The sequence below is a fragment of the Phalacrocorax aristotelis genome, chromosome 1 (genome assembly GCF_949628215.1).
Source record: "Phalacrocorax aristotelis chromosome 1, bGulAri2.1, whole genome shotgun sequence".
NCBI classification, from domain to species: Eukaryota; Metazoa; Chordata; class Aves; order Suliformes; family Phalacrocoracidae; genus Phalacrocorax; species Phalacrocorax aristotelis.
In genome coordinates, this window is record NC_134276.1 from 22,530,137 (window position 1) to 22,551,805 (window position 21,669).

At 40.5% G+C, this 21,669-nt stretch overlaps 1 protein-coding gene across 2 annotated transcripts in view; it reads right to left on the reverse strand.

The window, feature by feature from the left end:
• Positions 1 to 21,669, reverse strand: part of ATP8A2 (ATPase phospholipid transporting 8A2) — a 300,975-nt gene that overhangs the window by 200,824 nt on the left and 78,482 nt on the right. For both annotated transcript variants that reach the window (XM_075083904.1, XM_075083896.1), the window contains one exon: positions 6,770 to 6,942. In XM_075083904.1, the coding sequence (XP_074940005.1) occupies positions 6,770 to 6,942 (173 nt within the window). The remainder of the gene's footprint in view (positions 1 to 6,769; positions 6,943 to 21,669) is intronic.

Sequence of the window (21,669 nt, forward strand, 5' to 3'; positions counted from 1 at the left end):
GTCATGCTGCAACCCCAAACCTTTCTCCTACTTCAATTATCTACAAACATTAACACTGCCAGAATGGTTCTTCCCTCCTGGTTTTCAAAGCCATGAGATGAACACTGCTGTCACAAGTCGTCAGAAATAGAACAAGAGAATGAGCATTGATAATTTAGTAGGTGATAGATGAGAGAAACACAAGATGTACGTACAGGAAGGCGTAACATCCATAATTTTCTTTGGGACCAATTAATGTTATAATTGGTTTGCATACTCTTAATCAGAATTGCATTGTAATTTTCTGTCACAAGAATGGGGATCTTTACTAATGAAAGCCAACAAGACACCTTTTTGATTTAATAAATAAATACATTCTGAACTACAGCACAGAATAATCACTTTGTAAAATACTAACACCGGCAACAACATGAGACTTAGGGGCATAAATGTTTAAGGGGTATTCCAGATGTTCTTTTTGTGAGCTCTATTATTGATGTCTCCTCCAAATGATAATGGAGGACCAGAACCATCCAAGCTATGGCCTACAGCTCAGAGTGCCAAGACAACTTCTCTCATCTCCTCTTCTCTCTTCTCATTACCTAGCTGACGAAGTGACACTAACAGTTAGCAACAGGTACTCTCCACAGGCTGCTTTCTTCCTTCTCATCTCCTGTCATCTGCTTTCAGTTCATTAAATCTCTTCCCTTTCAACAACCAAGCAGACACACTCTAGTCAGAGGGTATGTTCATTTCATAACATTTAGTGTCTGTTCTCAGAGTCATGTTTGTGAGATCATGTGCTCACCCCGCACACTTTGCACACTATTTGAAATAGCAGTACAAGTCAGGAATTTTTGTTATTGTTTTTGTCAGGGTGGGGGAGTGTTTAAAGAACATGCATTTTCTGACCTCATTTACTTCTTTCCGCAGTTCCTAACCATTATCACTACAGCTCCACTATTGTTCAAGGTGTTGAAAGCAACAGTTGGTGCCTCTATCACCTAAAGTTGGTGAGTTTGGGCAGAAGTCCTGCAGCTGATGCTCTGATACTGAGCAACAGCTGCATGCCTTTCCTACTGAAAAGCTCACAAAATCATGCTGATGTAGTAGCCATGAAAAGGCAAGTGCCCTGTGGAAACAGCAGATAGTCCATAGAAATCACTGTTGCTGGGTTTATTCAGCTCTCTTCATGCTGTGCCACTTGACAGGCATCTGCAGAACAAGACATCTGATAAAAGCAGGGCAAAAAGGCTGACAAATTATACAGCAATTGAGACATTTTCCTTGGTGTTCCTATTGCCTGAACTTCGTCACAAGCCAAAACCCAGCAACATGATAAAACCTCAGGAAGAATAAATTGCTCTTTACAGACACTGTGATATATTTTACTAATAAAACAAGCTGATAAAGCCATCATCAGTCCTCTGAATTCCTCATGGCTACACTGATTTCCACCAGCGCAACATGAACAGCAGAAACAGATGAATACTGCATTGGAAAACACAGATCAGGAAGGGGAACTGTTGCTCTAATAGAGAGGGTCTTATACAACAAGTGTAGGAAAAAAGAGGCTGGTCAAAGCAACTCTATTACCTTTATGCAGAACTTATGTCATCAGGTCCAGTGACACATCCCTGTCTTTTCAGAGGGACAGGATAGGTCAAGAGGATTTCCCTGTACAAGCAACTTCTCACAACTTGCTGTGAAATAACTAAATAAAACTTTGGCTGGCCTCTGCTCGAAATGTGGGTGTTTGAGGCAAGTCATTACCATCCAAACCCTGTATACTAGCTGATCCTCTCAATTTCAGAATACAGAAGTTCTGAACAGTAGCTCTGAAGGGTGTGTGTAGGGTGTTTCTTTCACTACAAACTCCCAAACCCTTTCCTATAAGGGCATCGACTCACTGTTCACTCACTTGAAAAAGGCTGCAGGATCACAGCACAAAAGCTTAGTTTAACGTTCTTACTCTGTAGATACATGTGTCATGGAAGAGAGTAATACTCTGCTCAGACAACATCCCAGCACCATCACCTCAAGCAGTATACCAGAAACGGCCCGTAATAAGCAAATGAGGAAGAAAGAAAAAGGAAAAAAAATAACGAAAAACCCACCACACCCCCGAGGCAGCCCAGAGATTATGTGGTCCCAGTCTCATGCCACACATCTCTCTGGAGATGCTTGTTTCATTGTGCTTACATCTGTGAGAAAAATTAATGGGATGGACTACTGCTGTCCAACAACTACTTATAAGTACTGAAGCAGTTAAAACTGCTTGGAACCATTTAATATACAAAATGCAAGTTAATTGCTCCTTCCTGATGCAAGTCTTCATAATATGGCATTAAACCCATAGAAAGGCAGAGCCACTGTCACCTGCAGGAAAGTTCTTTTCAACAAAACATCATTTCCAAAGCATAAGAAGTCAAGAAGTATTTCTGAAACACCACATATTTCAGTTAGAAATTTTTCAATTCAGAGCAAGCTCTTAAGTAGAGAATTAAATATGCTGCTGTAACATGCAAGTTACATACCTCTCTGCTACTTCTATATTCAAAGCCAAACAGATCTTCTGTACAAACTAGCTGTCTAAGAGGTATAAACACTAATGATAAACTCCATTTTGTTATTAAAGAGTCTCACTTCCACCTAAGCCTTAGTATTTTGCTGCTCTCACAAAACATCAGGTTTTGTGATCCTTTAAACCAGATCCTTTAAAGGAACATTTGAAAACCAGAGACAGGCAATTAACAGATCAAATCTCATAAATGAAGTCATGAGTTCAACCATCTTCCAAACAACATTTACTTCCACCAAAAGGTTAGTTATGCTTGCTCTGGACTGGTAGCACACTGCCATCCCAATCAGTGTGAGGGAAGATAATAAGATCTGTCAGTCGCTGGAAAGACTTTTAACAAACAAGGATTTCTCTTGAAGAATTGTTTGGTTTGCTTTTGCAAGCTTCAAGTCTCCCAAGGGGTATATTTTCCTCCGCTGTGCCAGTGGCCTGTTAAGAGACACTGTAACAGTGGAAGACTTAAGCCCATCAGAAGATACCATCTCTCCATCTTAATGGAAAATGGGGCCAGGTTTACTACAATTTCATTTTAAGAGATTACCCCAGAGAATCAAGTTCAACTACAGTTTATGCCTAAAGCCCAGCAAATGAATATACAGTATATCTTAAGTATATTTAAAAAAAAAATCTTCTAAAGGCAAATGTAGCTGAAACTCCCCAGAGGAGATAAAAATATTGTAGTAAATTTATGAAATATTTAGTCCATGAATTTATGCTACGTTGAGAATAGCAACACAACTCCTCCTAGAGTGGTTAAACACCATACCACTAAGTTTAAAGACCCAGATCCCCCTCCAAATTAACGTTTTGGTTTGAAGACTAACTCTAATTTGAAATTTCCTCTTGCTATGCCAATTCCATTTTCAAACTTTTTCCTGTGAAGTTTAAGTGCACTATCTTATTTGACACACAAAGTACTATTAAAAGCAGCCCAGAGTAGGAAAAAAATGTTTTTCTTTCTTCAATATCAAGCACCTGGCAAGTAAGTGGAAGGTTTCTGCAAAGCCTTAAAGGCTATTACAGGCATTCCTCTAATTCCCTGGCGATTTAAAACTCAGTTGGTTTTATTCCTGTTTTTAAGCCTATGAAATTACATCATCTTTCCCCCTTTGATTTACACTTTACAGTATTTTTTTTCTTGCATTGTTCCACAGTTTGCTAATTCACTAATAATTAAAACTGCTGATAGCTCAGTCATGAAATAACAGGAGAGGAAGTGTCCAGTATTACACATATCTTTGCAAAACAGGACCATTCATTATTTTCAGTTAATTACATATATTACTGCAAGATAATTTTAATAATTTGCAATTTATTATTTGCGTCAGCTACATAAATCTTTGACCTAGCTTCTCAAGACTTTGAGAAATAAACTAACAAACTGTCTTGGAAGGATCTCTACCAAAGCATCGTGAGAACAGTATCAAAGTAAGACCTTTCTATTTGCTCAATGCCTGTTAACTTCCCCACGAAAACAACAGCGTAAGTCTACAACGTAGGGTCAATCCCTTTCCTGGGCACTTGGTGCTCTCTAAGCCTAAAATAACTTTGCAGAAAGAAGAGAACACTGACCTTACTGGCCCTACATCTGAGCTGCTTGTATTCAAGAGAAGGTTGTTGCAATTGTGTGAGCTCCCTCTTGTAAACCACTTGTTGACTCCCATGGAACAGCTGCCAAAGTGAAACCCCTTCTCTAACACCTCACGCCCTCTCCCTCTATATCCCCCTCCAATTAAAAAAAAAGAAAGAAAAAAGAAATCAATTAGCAGTAGCAAAACAATTGCTGTTAAAGAACCTATTTAAGAAAGCCATTGTAGTTGACAACCATTTAGAACAGAATTTGAGAGAAGGACAAACAGCACTGGCTGGAAAAAACAAGCCATTTGTCCCCAGTCACAGACTCCTAAGATGACCCAGGTTGGAAGAGACTGCTGGAAATCAGCTAGTCCAATGCCCCTGCCTAAAGCAGGGTCAGCTAGAGTAGGTTGTGCAGTACCAAGTCACCCAGTTGGGTTTTCCATATCTTTAAGAATAGACACTCCACAACCTCTTTGGGAAATCCATTCCAGCACTGGACCACCCTCACAGTTACAGTGGAGGCGTTTGTGTGTTCAGAGGGACATTAATGTGTTTTAACTAGTCTGTTGCATCCTGTCCTGTCCTAAGCACTACAGAGAAGAGCCTGGCTCCCTAATCTTCATTCACTCCTATTACATTTATGCAAATTGCTAAGAACCCCTCTGAGCCTTTCCTCCTCTAGGCTGAAGAGTCCCCACTCTCTCAGCCTCTCCTCACATGAAAGATGCTCCGTTACTTTAATGACCTTCGTGGCCCTGCACTGGACTCTCCCATTAAACCCGTTCGTATTTATATTGAGGATCCCAGCACTGGACACAGAACTCCAGATGTGACCTTACCAGTGCTGAGTAGAGAAGAACAACCTCCCTCCACCCACCTGCAAAGCTCTTTATAGTGCAGCCCAGGATAGTGTTGGCTTTTTTTTCTTGCCACTAGGGTGCACTGCTGGTTCACAGTCAACTTGCCCACCAGGACCCCGAGATCCTTCTGGACAAATCTGCTCTCTAGCGTGGCAAGCCCCAGCATTTACGGGTGCGCAAGGCTATAACTCTCCAGCTACAGAACTTAGCATTTCCCCCTCTTGAGCTTCATGAGATTTCTCTGCTCAATTCTTCAGTTGGTCAAGGTCCATCAGCAGCACAACCATCTGATATATCATCCACTCCTCCTCCCAGTTTCATATTGTCTGTAAACTTGCTGAGGACACACTCCCTCTGATCATCAGGTCATTACTGAAGACATTGAACAGTGCTGGCCGCAGTATTGTACCCTGCAGTACACCAGTCCAAGACTCTCAGTGCTTGGGAAGAAACCAATCAGACATGGAAAAAGCCAATGGGTTCACCTTCACTGTTCAGGTGCACGGCCTGCAATTGCTTTTGCCACACAGTATTTATATGCTGTGGACAAATATAAAGGCAAGACTGACCACAAAACAGTAGTACAAGGTCTCCATATAGTAATTTCCCCACAAAGCAGATTTTACTTCTAGGATGTGGATAAATTTCCTGTCCACCTACACCAACAATTTGTTCTAGGTCACATTTCTCCCCAAATACAGCAACCAGGACAGGCACACACACACACACACACCCCCAGAGTCCTCAGAGCTACATAATCTTTCAAAGTGAAAAATGATGCAGCCTTCCTGCTATGCAGAAAGTAAAGCAGGGCAGCTTTTGGTTTTCATTCTCTCTGGACTCTTAGCTCCTTCCTTCTAAAGTAGTCATGGCATAGGACCACATCTATATACGGCTAAATCCACAAACGGCGTCAAATTCTGCTGTGACCTAGTGAAGCAAGTGGTAGTCTAATATTTAAAATAGGGCAAATTGCACAGTAACTGACATTCTTGAATAGAATACTAAGTGAAAAAATCAAGAAAACTTAAATTCATCCAGAGACCACCTTCAGAACTGAACAGTCACACAAACTTCCTGCTAGCCAATTCCTATCGCCTACAGATGACCACATCCATACCACCCCTTCTCATTGTCTACTATAATCAGGTATCATGTTTTCTCATGATCTTTCATAGTTTTATAAAAGACATTGGACTCCGTTGGGACTGACTGTGGCAGAACAAACTGCATTATTAGACGGTGCTTAATCTTAAGTGAACGGCTTGCTGCTCCACAGGAACAGGAAAAGAAACCACTACCCAAGTTGCTTTCCAGCATACTTATTAGACTGCTTCCAAGAACTGGTAGAGTTCTACCACCAGGAAAGAACATGCAGCTGGTTGAATGCTCACCTTGAAGGTGTAACAAGTTCTACTGCTGCACTGTAAAGCACCCTGTAGGACAGCAAGAACTGAAATTTTAAACTTAGTTGGCCTGTCAGCCTTATGAACACTTTCACAGACCTGTCTGTGGCATAAAAGGAATATCTCTCTAGATTCTTCCTTTACCAGCCCCAGCATAACCTCACTTCATAATAGTTCCAGAGCAGAGAAATCAATTATTAAGTAGCTCACATTGCAGCTTGCTTCCTCTTGAATATCACACTATTTCCCCCACTTCTATATTTCCTGTCAGCACTATAATCACAAAAAGAAAGTTAACATACTAGGTAAGGTTTCACAAGCTTTGTGCCCATTTTATTACTAGAAGGAGTCCCAGAATTTCTTACCTGCAACAAATAACTGCTTTACAGGAGAGCGCCAAGTCCAGAAAGCTCTGCCTGACTTCAAATGAAAGGGCATACTTCAGTGTGTGGCCATCAATAATCAGAGCAATATCGTTCTCTTTGCGCAGTGACTCCCCCAAACTGGTACAATGTTGAGTCAGAGAGGCTCTTGTTGCCTAAAAAATAAACAGAAAGAAAACATGTTTCTTGTTAATATAAGAAGAGTGCATCCAAACTGCAGCAATGCAGGTCTACGCAATAGAGCAGAGCATACACGCGCCCAAACTAGCAGTGACATGAGTTGGTGTTTTAACAGGACTTTGTGCAGACATATTAATTTGGGTCATAAATCAACAAAAGCTGCATCCACTTGCTTAGGAACACATGCCTTGTTTCAGTCCAGATTCTGGCATCCCCACTACACGCGCCTGCATGACACATGCCCACAGTAGTTCTGATACATCCTCTTCATCTGTAGGGCAGGTATAACCTAATGCCTTTCTTGGTTTCTGACACCCTTCAAAGTATTACTAACTATTCAAACAGCATTCCCTTGCCCAAAACCATTTTCACTGACAACTGTTGCTGCGAAAAAGAATTAATCAGTGTTCATGCTTCACTGTCACCCCATATATTTCAACCACCCTACTGCAGTGAAACTCATGCTTAAAGCAGTCTGCTCCACTCCCATGCAGATCACCTTAGCCATGAGTTCCAGCTGAGTTAACCACTGCTAAATAGTCCAAGTAGTTGCTCATTATCTGAAGTGTACATGCACTTTTTGACAGAGATGGTCTTGACACACAGGACATATGATGGCAGAACATGAAAAGCAAAGACTTCAGTAGCAGTCAAACAATGCTTTTAGGTGACAAGTGATCACTAACTTCTGGGTAATATATTGTTTTTCAGTTTTCCCCATTGTTCAAAACACAGCATCAGTGGCATATGCAAAAATAACTGGTTTCTCTGTTTGCAAATCCTTAACCAGTTTCCAGTCTAGTGTTCTCTCCACTCTTAAACCAACCAAAATAAGTAAAACCGAGCTCCTGCTCATCTTAACTGTGCAACTTGGAATAATTGTGCTAAACCAAGTGTTAGACATGCTTCTGCTTATTGATATTTAAAGGCACTCATTTTGGTGATCTGTGTTGGTCTACTCAAAAATATATTTTTCCTTTATATAACAGAAAACACACTGGAACAGAGTTATAGCTGTCAGAAAGGAAAATGTGATATTTATGCCTCAATGCAACCTATTCATTGCTTTATAGATAGATTTCTCCAGAGGATTGCAAAGCCAAACTCTTGCCAAGTGCTGCATTTCCTATTTGCACCTCCAGTTTAACAGACAGGTGTTAAAAAACAACAAACCCTAAGGTAGTTAAACTAGTAACTCTGGACTACACACCTGCTGGTCCTGAGAAACAGATTACCACAATGAAGGTCAGCACTGATGTGGAGCCTGGATTTCTCTCTCTACATTCAACTGAGAACAGGAGCTGGGGTTTTTGCACATGGTTGAGCAAACCATTAAAGATCTATAGAAACCTGCATACATTAACACCAAAGAAGGCAACAGAAGTATTTAAAGTTGCATCTCTTCCATGTCAAAGACATCTGAGCCAAAAAGCTCCAGTTCCATACTGCGCTACTTCAGTAGCGGGAAACAAGTTTACATTCCTAAAATACTTCTTTCAGTGATCTCTCCAGCACCTATCCAGGAAGGGAAGAGAGAGGAAAAAAAGCACAAAGCTTCTTCATAGCATGGCTTAATTTCTTGATCTAAACTTTCACAAGCTGTTTCTGTGCACTCTAAGTAACAGAAATGTCATACCAAGGTGGGGGGTTTTTATGTGAATAAAGCAATGGGAAACTCCTCTGACCTGGGTGCTTGGCCGGGCTGTTTCTCACTTGTCCACCCCTCCACTCCTCACCATCTGCACAGCGTTTTGTCTTACCTTAAATGCTTTTTCCCAGAGATGCTGCTGTCATGGCTAAGGGGCTCAGCTGTGCCCTGCAGAACCAACAGGTCCAGCATGGTGCAGCCCCAACCTCTCCTCACCGAGGTCCCTGCAGCCCCTAACACCCTGCCATGGACACCCAGAACAGCCGACCAGATGGGCACTACTACAGCACTCAGAAGCTCAGGTAGACTAATCAGTATGTCAAACTACTGGAGACTGAGAGCTACTCCACATCCTCTCGGACAAAGAACTACAGGCAATGCTTCTGGCTTACAGGAGACAACCTCTTCCACCCCTCAAACCCCCACTTTTTTTTTCTTCTATTACTGCACTTCAGTAAGACCACACTAACCCAAGTCCTCATGCTCACTAGAAGCCAAGCACCAATAAAACTAGGGCCGCTCAGATGTTATACAGCTTGTGCATGCTTCCCAGGCTCCCAAGAGCCCCAGTACCGTGAGCCACCATTGCGCCTTCAGTGCCTCGTCCTGCAGCCCTCAGGAGGACCAGGTGCAGCGCACTACAACCCTGTCCTCTGTTCCTCTCACTTTACCACCAAAATTGGAGTGGAGTGTCAAGTTTTAACAAGGTTGTACAAGAAATATTCACCCTGGCTAGAGATATCCTGACCGCAGCCATCAGTAACCGCAACCACTCCAAACTTGACCTCCATCAGAATAACAGCAGAAGAATCCCAAATACTTTGGGCTTTGACTTTTCCAATAATGTTTTACTGAAACAATCAGCAACAAAAGCATTCCCTGTTCAGTTTTTTTCCCACAAAGACTTCTACTACAGGACAACATCAATGATCTTCAAATGCTCATGTTCATAAGGCCATGATAAAGGATTTTTTTTCTTCATGTTTTTATTTCCAGCTCAATTAGGAATTGCCTTGGTTTGGAAAAATATACAAGCTTCCCAAATTAAACATTCAAAAAATGTTTTTTTATACATTATGCTGAATGAAATTAGTCTGACTTCTGTCAAGACAGTCACCACAGCACACCAAGCACCAAGACTGAGTATACTGTGATGGTTAGAGGCTACATATTTTTGATTGCCTTGAATCATGTTTCTCATACAAAACACAATAAATATGTTAAGTCTGAAACATATCACAAAACTGCTAAACATGGCAGCACTTCCAGTAAATTCTGAAGTTTGACTAGATCAGTTTTACACAAATAAATACAGTAAAATAGAAGACAAAAATAGCCACACTCAAACCAGACCATGAGCGTGGCCAAGAGCAACCAGCCAGGAATAAGTGCAAGAACACAGCAAGCACACACCAGCTCTCTCAGAAGAGCCTCCGGGCCCCACAATTGGCAGCTCCTGAGCTGGGGCAGGGTCTATTATGGGAGAGCCCTTGATCCCCAGTTACCATCAAGAACTGTGGGAAGTAGATCAAAAAGTTAGCAAGGGGAGAGAGGTCACCTCTCCTCTAGAGCAAAGCAGGAGGCAGAGCAGCATGTAGGCATGCAGGAAACCACAAGAAACATTGGAGATAAAATGGATTTGGAGCACTGAAGAAGTTGAGGACATGACAGCAGTCAAGGAAGCTTTACTGAGCCAAAGAGGAGGATCAGGTAGCCAGAAGGACTGAGCTTTCCTGGGTCAAACAGGTGGAAGGATAATCAGGCCACTTTCACACAAAGGAGAGGAAAAAAGGAGGGGAAGTTGCTTTTCAGTTTATTTTCTCTCACCCCACTCTGCTTCACTAAGGAACTAGCCCCAAACTAGCGGCAAACTCACAAATTAACCTAATGAGTATGACAGAAGGCACAATTCAGCCATTTCAGAGAAATTACATTTTGCACCTTCTTCATTACAAGAATGACTGTGCCATTCCCTGCTTCCCCATTAAACTGTGAGGGGTTAGATTTATGACTCATGGCATGATTTACACCATCATTGAAAATTTAACATGAACTAGATGACTGTGCTTAAACCATTACAGACTGGTGCAAGGAAAACAAGGGTATGTCTTGGGGAAAGAAAGCTGATATAGCTATTTCAACACTACTTTGTAGTGACAACACTGACAACAATCTCAAAGATAGTATAAGGGATACAGTTTGGATAATGTCATCAATAAGAAAATTTTAACCCAAAAGCCCTTGCCGCCAGAATCTTAGGATCTGTGTCATTTGGCTTTCTCTAACGCTTGTAAGTCCTGCTCAAGCCTTTTCCTTGCTCTCAAATGCAAAGTTACCCCCATCCTTCTCCCAAATCCACCCACAGGATTAAAAACTTCTCCATTCTATATTTGTCTATCTGAAACCAAGGGAGAAAGTCCCTACCTTTATTCCCTGTCTAACCTTTCTGGCACTTCCGAGGAAACACCTTCATCTTCTAGCTGATTCTTCACCTGACCCAAAGGAAGGTGAAGGGCCAGGGCCCAACCACCTGCTCCCGCAGAGGGGAACCTGAGAACAAGTTCAGGAGGATTATTCAATATCCACCATTTGTTGCCCAAAGAAAGAGTCACACAGCAACAGGAAGATTTACAAAAGGTGATGGTTCTCATCAGATGAGATTACTAGTCTGTCCATAGTTTATTATCATGGCTATGCATAAGCCACATCCAACTGATGCCTGGGTCACTGAACTTACTCATCTTACATACAAGATGTCACAGAATTAGTAACAGGGTTCATGATACCCCAAAAAGCTATAAATCAAGAATTACAAGTCAGGCACCTCCTTTAAACAACTTCTTATAAAGCTCTCAAATATACCTTTCAATATGCATGGCTAACTTATAACCTAATAGCTTATACAGTAAAAAAAAAAGCACTAATTTTTACTTCTGTTTCTTCCAACTACTTACAAAATGCTACGTTTTAAAAAAGAAAACAAATGACTGCTCCTGCAAGCCAGTGAAATTAAGCAAAAAAAGAAACTAGCTCCAAATCTCACTGGGCATGTAATAAAAACTTCCTAAGTAATCAGATGAACAAGCATCTGGAAACCATGGGGAACTATATCCTTCCATGGTCAACTCATTATTGATAACTAGGGTAGAAATCTCTGCTTTGATACCTAGCTTTTACTCTGTGTTTGACATCAAGGGATAAGTTTCTTCCTTGAGTCACATCAAGAAAGAATAAATTGATCCTTTACTAAAACAAGCACGATGGAGCAGAAATCAATAGTAGTCCTAAGAAAGTATCTGGATAAACTGACCTGTGGAATATGCCTGCCATTTTTACTCAGTACCCATCAAAAGTGAATGGAATGTCTGTCAGGAGTTCTGACAAAAATAGAGTACTACAGAGGAGAATATTACAAGTATTTCACTTACTTATAATAAACTTTTTTCCTCCCTCAAGACTTTCTTTAGACACACAGAGCATCCAGCTGCTCTGGGGAAACCTGGAGAGGTGCCTCCTAATCAGACCTTATTGTACTGGCATATCAGAGAAATTTCCACAAAATATTAAAAATACAGGTACAGTTTTACTTAAAGGTCAGAAAATGCATCAACTGAAAAGTCCATTGGTTTAGTAGCCCCGATTCAGAGGGTTATTCAAATAAACACAGACACCTCATTTTCCAGTAGAGGACACGTGCACATACTTAAGCTGTCTGTTGAATCAGAGCAACATTATCAATTTAATTAGAGCTTCACAAGGCTTAAGATCCTATTCATACAAAACCACCATGGATATCAAAGCACAAACATTAAAAATGGACTGGGTAGATTGCAAAACAAAAGTCAACTGCAGAGCTTAAACTGAGAAAGCTAAAAAAATTAGGTTTTCCATATTTTTTTTTAAATTCCACTTCTGGACATTTGGCACGGCTGGGGAATTGATTCTAAAAATGCCAACAATCCTAACTCTTATATGCATTTGTGTGAGTCAATGTTGTTTATGGCTTCTATGCTGGAGTTGAACTCAAGACGTGGTGGTATATTCCGTAACAAAGCTACCCTGCCTGCTCTTCTGTTATAAGAAGTCACAACCCCAAATACAAACCTTCAGTTGAGCATTTACTTGCGTTATTGTCTTAAAACAAGCTTTCAGATTTTATTGTTCTGTGTGTGCATAGTTTCCATCCAGAACATGGAGTAACATTACTGGTATGCTATTATAAATCTCCATAGCAGAGTATAACTTGTTGACAGGCAGAAAATTAAAATATCCTGAAGCCGCATTTGTGTGGTCTCTTCTCTGGACTGCACACTCAGGATCTTTAACGAACCCTTTAATAGCTTGTTCATATATTTTCACTTTCTAAAGCCTCAGAAAAACACCCTGCTATGCCCAGCTTTGTATTTAAATAACAAAACTGACATAAACAAATCCTGAGATTTCCCAGGCTATTATTTGGTAGTTTAACAGATCAAATAATAGTTTTCACATGATGCTTAGAGTAAGTTTGGAAGTCAATGCAATCAGAGTTAAGTTAATCAGAGCTCTGCTGACTTCACTGAAAACAAGAATTGACTCATACTATAACAACAATGTTACTATATAGGCTATGTAACAAGACCTTAGGGGGGTTTGTGTGTGTACCTTTGATAGTTGTGTTGGTTGGGTTCTGTTTGAGTTTTTTCTTCATTTGGTCTGGTTTGTTGTTGGTTTTTTTTGTGTGTGGTTTTTTTTTTGGGGGGTGGGTGGAGGAGGGGTTGGTTTGCTTGTTAACAGCAGTACACCATACAGCCCATTCCCTTCCATGAGAGCTTGGGAAGTTTGCATGCTACAGCAAGAAATACTAGTGTGTGACACAATCTGGTATCCAACAATATCAGATACTTGCCAAGAAAAAAATTCAGTAACACTTATAAAAACTTTGGGTGCAAAACAGTCTAGCTGGATAACAGCCAGTCCCTAAACTGATCTTACAAGTAAGCTGATGTCCAGAAGAGAACTGGAAAATTACTCGAAGATGATCAGCTCTGGATCTCTTCTCCTTCCTCCCCTGCTTTTCCCTGGAAAGGCTCACAAAGTGTCCGAGACGATAGCAGGAAAAAGAAATGAAGCCTCATTTGTGCAGCAACCACACTCATGTTTCATTCTAAGCATGGAGAGATACGTGTCCCACAAGGCAAAAGGTCTTGGGGAAAAAAAAGCAAATGGCCGGTAGCATCACACAGACACGAAGGCCTCTTTAGCTGCAGAGAACTACTCACCCCTGGATCTGAGACCTCTGAGACACACACACACACTCATTAAGCCTTAATTAGCCTTACATTCTGGCCTTCTCTGGCATCTGTATTTCACGCACCCTTCTTGCATTGACTTTACTCCGTCTCAACGGACCTAAAGCGATCCTCATACACCAAGCTCCTGCAGAGATGTTAAACTAACACTCACATTAATTTAACTGTAAGGTAAGCCAATCACACATACTACTTGTCATAAATCTATAAAGAACTGCTAGCTACAGCGGTTTCCAAGTTAATTCTTCCATCATCCTACAATTAATTTCCAAACCACTAAGTCTGTGAGATATGAACTACATGATCTCCTAACTTGTTGTTCTACAGTACACTGAAGTGCCTGCTCAACCTATTCAGAATCTAAGAAGCTACTTTTTATGACTTCTGCAGTTTCCTTCCTAGGCACAGATGATGTGAAAAATCACACGTAACAATTCTGTTACTGTGCTGAAAAAAAGGGGTTTCAAGTCAAAATACCAGCCATGATCCCTGCCCCCCCAGTGTTATAAGAAAAGTGTTCCAAACAGGACTTAAGAAAAGCAAGGACTTCACTGCATAACCCCATTAAAGATAACACTTGCCAGCTCTACTTCACAGAAAGTTTTCCAGTGTATCTTAACTGCAACTTAGAAGCTTCACCACGTGTTTGGTGAAGTCTTTCACTTCACACTGTCTAGTTTCTCTACCTGAGGGATCTGTAAGGACATCTGGCAGAGGAAAATTGACCGGAAAATAGGGATAATAAACATAAAGGCAAGACAAAATAATGTTTAAAGCAAGGTTAGTGAAACATGATAAAAATATTTAGAGCAACAATTGCTGTGGAGAAGGGTCACTGGAAGTGCTTTCCACAATAAATAACATACACGCAAGTGCTAACCTTGAAACCGAGGAAGAAATACCACTTCATTTCCAGAACAGATACTCACTTTTGCCAATCTTCCAAGTTTTGCACCAAACTTGACTAGGACAGCAACCTCAGTTTCTGAAAGCAGACAGGCAACTTCCACAGACCTAGTTCTAAGCAAGGATGCAAAGTACATTGCCACAAAGCCTGGTAAATATGACTTCTTTTCCACAGAAAGAGGCCAGCTGCAGGATTTGTTGGTCAGGTTCCTCTGCTCCCACTCATTTGTGACTTGCTACAACAGATCAATCTTCAAACAGCTGATACTTTAACTGCTTATGTCTACTTTTAAGAGTTAGATTGTAGATGCAAACACAAATGCAAACAGTAGTGTTTTTGCTAGGTGCACTGTGTCACCTGCTTACACAAAACTGATCCAAAAGCCACAGTTTGCAGCCAATTAAATGGAAATTCAAAGCATCAGTAAAATTGGAAATATTTAGTTATTAATATAAGGATATGCATGGCCTAATACAATCAACTCTACAAGAACATGGACCTCCATGTTCTACTCTCAGAACTTTTCAGACAAGCATTTCATACTTACTCAACAATGAGGATGTTCTTAAAAGCATCCACAAAAGTACTTTGGCTTTCTCCTACCCTTAAAGCTAAGTCACAACACCAAAAAAACAAACAAAAAAATCGAAGTTGATGGCAGTGTGGACGTTAGTCTTGCCACCTAGCTACACAGTGCAACAGGAGAGGCAGTGCGTGTCAGAGTAAGCTGTATTCCTGTGCCGTACTTTCTAGCCTTTTGCACTACAGCATAACAATTTATATCCTGCTTGTGACCCACCTATTCCTTTTCTGCTCCCCATTTTGTGTTCATGTAGTTTAGCACCCCTGTGCAATAACATGATCTTGCACTTTTCCTTTTTTTCCTACAGCTTCTTTTAGAAAAAGCCAGGATAAAGGATTAAAAAAACAGGAATGTGTGATCAGGCACTCATACAGGTTCTAAGAGTCATGAGGGACTTGGAAGCATCTCACAAGATTAATGTATCTGAAGTAACAGCAGTAATATTGAGACCTATGAGCTATAGGATTACGGCAGAAGAGCTAAGAGGAGAAGCTAGACTAATATGACTCCTAGAAAGAAACTTCTGTATCAAAATCTCAGTAATATGCAAAGAGAAACTATGCAGCTCCATATGAGAAGCCATCACCTGTAAGGCTCCTGTACAGCCAGAAGTAGCAATATTAGCAATGTTTGGCTTATTAAGTTACTGAAAACAGTGTTATGCAGAGATGCGGCCAAAAACTACATTTCTAAACCCCAATTTTAAGAGTCCATCCATTCCCTAGATTCACAAGAAGAACAGTATATAAAGACACTCTCCAGTTCCAAAGCCAAGAGAACCTTTGAAAGCTGAAGACTCCAACTGTGAATACTTTGCTACTTTGCATTTCAAAAGAAATGCTACGAGCATCTGCCAGTTTAGGACAACTTAAACACTTTAGAACACATGCTCCACTTCAAATTCAACCTGTACACACAAACCCACTCAGCAAACAGATCGTGAGAGAAGGTCATAGGCCAGCTGACTACCTTCAATTTACTCTTTTCAGTAAGTTCAAAATTTAACAAAAACTCCATCAGGCTCATCAACTGCTCAGAATTACTGTAGTGCTCAGCTTGTGTCACAGGCTGATGCGCCTTTACATATGTCTTCACACACTATGTGAGCACTCCAATAACACTTCACACTGATAAACACTAACTTGACCTTGTAAGTCTCAATTACTTGAATTCACCACTTCGAAGCAATTCTCCAAGACTGAAAAGTATAACAAAGTGTCCCATAGTCCCTCTCTATATTAAACAAGCATGACTTCGACAAAACTTCAGCCTGAACTAGTTATAAGACATTTGATGCCAGATTCCTCTGACAGCAGTGCCAAAATAGTTTAATATTTTCAGACCCTAGTGAGAACAGGAGCACATATGCACAATAGCTGGGAAAGAGTCTATTCTAAACCACTTCTGCAGGTACCATATACAAAACCTGCAGTTCCAAAATCACTCCCAAACAGATTCCTCATAAAGCCCATGGAAGCTTCAGTTTCACTCTGAGTGGTATGAAAGGATGATTTTTCAAGATGATGTTATGGTCATCATCTGCCTTCCCACAAAAGCCTCTAGAAGTTGATCAAGCAACATTTGCATTTCTCTTACGAAAGCATTTAATAAGCTCAGATAACACAAGTACACACAAACGGCCCCAGCAATATGCCATCTGTTCATCCAAACCCATTTATGAGAGGAAGCTCACCATGATGCTTAAAAGAGCCAGAACATATAAAGTATTAGGCAAGTATTTTTACACATATGACTGAAAATCTAAGGCAAGACAACAAGAACCCATTCCTAGAACATGTCAATCAAGTGTACTGTCACTGATTCTACACAGCAGGCCTCGCTTATTTAATAGCGCCATGATTCTTCTTGATGAATATGGTCTCCTGCTATGCCAAGAAAAACATCATGTGGAGGACCCAGAGATATTAGACGGCCTCACTCGGATCATTTTCATAGCTTTGAATCTAACTTCAACCTGAAATTCCTTCACAGTAAGAGAAGTAATCTGAAACATCTATACACAAAGAGTCCTTAATCTGCATAGCAAGTCTCAGGTTATCACATGCAGACCAAATCTTGCCTTCAAAAATTAGATAAACAGATCTTATCAGTACTTTTGTCTCCAGTTGCAGCTGAAAGTCCAGATGAATTGGACCATCAAGAGCTATAACGAACTGTAGGTAATTATTCAGGGATGTTTTCAGTTCTGTAACAAACCGATTATGCAGGAGCTGGAAAACTTGGTAAATACGGAAGAAAACATACCCTGAAGGAACCTCTGTCCTGTGAGCTGTACATTTATGTCCAAGCATATTCCAATGCAGTTTAAGAAGAAAAATGAAACATATCTTTTACAAGCTTTGTTTGACTACAGAACAATCATCTCCAAATATGTCAGTCATATATACTATCTCAAATACAGACCCTGTATAGTGTTGTTGGTAGTTCAAGATCACAGTAAAGAACAGCACTGACAATTGACCCCTTGAAAAGTACACAGTTAAATGTTCAAGCCAAACTTAATGCAGAATGCTGCAGATGGCAGCATGCTAAGCTTCAGCCTCTCAGTGAAGAAAAGTGGAGTCTTTACTAAATAATATGTATGAAGTCACCCTGCACCCCATGGGCTGGGGAGTGGGGGGGAAGGAAGGAGGCAAAGTAGGAGGGAAGAGAGGCCTTTCCCAAATTAAGTAGTAAACCCAATTTCTTCAAGATTTCACTAACCAATCATCTCCTGTCCTGCAGATTAAGTATCATGACAGTATGTATGCCAGAAGTGGTGATCCTAGCATTTTAGCCTTTTGAAATAAAACTGGCAATGAAACGTTTTCCTCAGATTAAAGAGACACACTGACCGCGGGAGTAGCATCTTCTAAATGCCAATCTTCACTGTAAAGCCTCACTGAAATACTGAATTTATTTCTTAAAAATTAAGAGAAGTGCCAAGTCTCAGCATTACAGGCCGAAGAACTGGCATCCTAAGTGGTCATGAAGCGCAACATGACTGCCAAAGGCACCATCTTGAAAGTCATGAGCCTTTTGCAACCCTTCTTTGAGTTCTCAGAGGGCAAAGCTTGCAGCATAAAAAACTATTGTAGAAACAGCTACAAAGGGACAATTCATCATCAAGTGTTCCTCAAATGCTATGAAAGACAATACCACATTTGTTCAGCTTGACATGATTTTTTAATTATTTTTAACTCTAGCAAGAAACACGTGTACCCTGGGAAGACTAGGTATTTCAAATAGTAAAGCTGAAACCCTAAAATCCTCTTCACATTAAGAACAGGATTAGCCTTACCGAATGATTCTCATTTAGTCCAGTGTGTTCTACATAGGACAACCTATTGCTTTCAATACATATTAGATGTTTGACCACAGAACAGTTTATAGTACACATAAGAATTTGTATCTTTGTATCTACAGAAAGGGCAAGAAAGAAATACTTATTCTGGACACTAATACATATGTGTAATTATTCAAAGCAACTGTACTCTGACGAGAGGAAGCAGTCTGTTAGTTTTGCTAACAAGCCAGAATGCCTCAGTGTCTTTATATTTTGATATTTGAGCTTCATTAAATTCATTCAACAGAATAGTCTTTGTTTTATTTCCTTCTACTTTTGTCAAACAAGTCCCAATTGCTTTTTCCTTTCTAGTGTAAAAGTCCAGCTTTTCCAGAGCAGGAGCAAGCTCTTGTTTAGTCCTCCAAGGAAATTGTTTCTGCTAATTTCCCAAAGATAAAAGCCATCTTTCAGCTCACGGGGTAATTCTTCAGATCAAGAGGATACCACAAACTTCTGCTTTAGATCATGAAGGTATAGGATTCTGTGTTACACTGTCTTAACCACATGCTTCTGTGTTTTAAGTTGTTATCACATTCAGATGCCCACAAACTGCTAAGGACAATTCAGCCAAGAAAATTACACTGGAGTGCGGACATACAAGTCAGCCTATAATAAACTCCCAGAGAGAAAAAATAGTGGTATTTCCTCATTATATGCATCTAGGGTGCTTTAAAAGACCCAGATCTCAGCTAGAGATCCTGACTTTTCATATGGTTGGGTGTGTATATACACATGTGTGTATAAAAAAAACATATAAAGTAATATATTATCACTATTGTAATACCCTGGGTTGATATATATGAAATATAACCATCCTGATTCAGTGAGATTAGAACAACTTTTCCTGAAAGGGAGACAGAACAAGTAGCCAACGATGTAGCCAAGACTATACTGAAGGAGTTTTATCGTTGCTAGCAAGTCAGGAATCCATGTTTAGTGTATAAAAGACTGAACACTAGCCACAATGAAATAGAGACTGGGTGACAGAACCCACCTTTTCTCCACAAAAATGCTATACACAGGAAGCATATAGTATCAAGTAGATAGATTTGTACAACACAGGATTGCCTCAATATGATTTTTCTCATGCTGCAGTATCTTGCCAGTACAGACACAAGCATGTTCCAAAACCAGTATTCACTATGGAAAAAATAATTTATTATTTTCAAGTCATATTAGATCTGTAGTGTAGAAGAGAGTTTTGGGTTGACTTTTTGATATAAGGTAATGCCAATCTGTAAGACATCAAAATAAATTTCGAAGGACAGAATTTTCCTCTCCACAGACTAATAAAATTTTTAAAAGGCTAAGGAAAGCCAGAGCTTCAAGTATTTTTAGTGTTCCACTCTGTTTCCTCTCCAAAATCTCCCTCAAAAAAAGTCACTATTAGCATCTGTGTAGTTAATAACTCAGTTGCACGCTAGTGTAAGTAACAGAGGCCATACCACTGTCAGAGTTCATAGCCAAAGTTATTCTAGTACTTAAGTAAAAGGAAACCGCTTTGAGCATTAAGCCAAACAGCAAACTATAAACTCAGCACTACTCAAGACAGTCCCACACATGCAACAAGCCAATCTGTCACATTAGTCTTCCTTTCAAGTGCTTGTGTACTATCAAATCTGTTTTCCAAGTGAAGATGAGAAAGTTCCAGAGCAGCTGATTAGCACAGGCAAGTTCTGTAATAAAACTGGCTTTTAAGAAGTGGATTGCTTTTAATCCAGGTTGTTTTCGTAAAGCTCTGGTTTTGATTTAGACACAATACAGGTATTGAACAGAAATATGAGAGAACTTACAGTTCTTGAAATACCCTCTGAGATTTCACTTCTACCTTTAAAGCATGACAAGCATCAGAAGTTACTCACGCTCCTTGGACTACATAGATTTCCTTTTTACCCATGGCTGACTAGGCAATAAAAGCAGCACACAAAGGTGTTTTCAGAAGGACCCGATACAAGCTATACTCCCATGACCTTACCTCTTTCCCAACAGCCTCTTGGATATGGGGAACATGCACATTTGTTGACTGTTCCCATCCAACCGGGATTTCTGTAAGGACTCCTAAGCTCATTTACAGTCCCAGAACACCACTTTGACTCATTAAAGGATTAGTTCAGGCTTCCTGCCCTTCAGCAGCTGCCCAAGGGAGCAGGCAGGGTGCAAGAGCCTATTCTGGCCACTTTGTTCCCAGCCTCAGACCCATCTGTGCCCTCTCAGGACTTCTAATAAAACAGAGCCCAACAAGCAGACAGCAATGCAACATCCTCTGGCATGAGCTAGCCCCTTCAGCCAGCAACTGGAAAGATGGCCCTCAAGTCTGACAACACTTGTGTTTAAGACAAAATAGTGCCCAAATTTCTTAAAAACTACCACAAGGGCAGGTGAACACTGAAGAACACCCTAAGCAAAGAAAACAAGCATGCCCTGAAGGACAAGAGTCTGGACTCATGAGATCAACTCATACTCGATGCGATTGCTTATCTTCAAAGTACCAAAAGAAATGCAAACCTTTTGTCTTGCAACTCAAGTACAGCAGATTGATGAGCAAGAAAGGGACAAAAATAGGAAGCTTTGTAAAAGCAAATACAGGCAACCTTTCTCAGAACTGATTTTACTTCAACTGGCAGCACATGTGCAAGCAACAGCAAACAGGATGTGGCACAGCTCCGAATCCTCCTTTCCACCTGCAGTTCTACTCTTGAAAATGATCACAAGGCAGCCAATTCCTCCAGCTCATCCTTCGCCACATGGCACATGAACACCAGTAGCAGGGTACAGCCACAATCCACCTCCTGAAGCTCACCATCTCAGGAGAACTAGGGCCTGGGTGTATTGACTAGCTCACTACAACTAGTCCAGAAGTTGCAATAAAATTGTCACTGTCTCTGCTGATTGTTACTTAAAACTGAAGTCAAATGAATTTCTGTGCA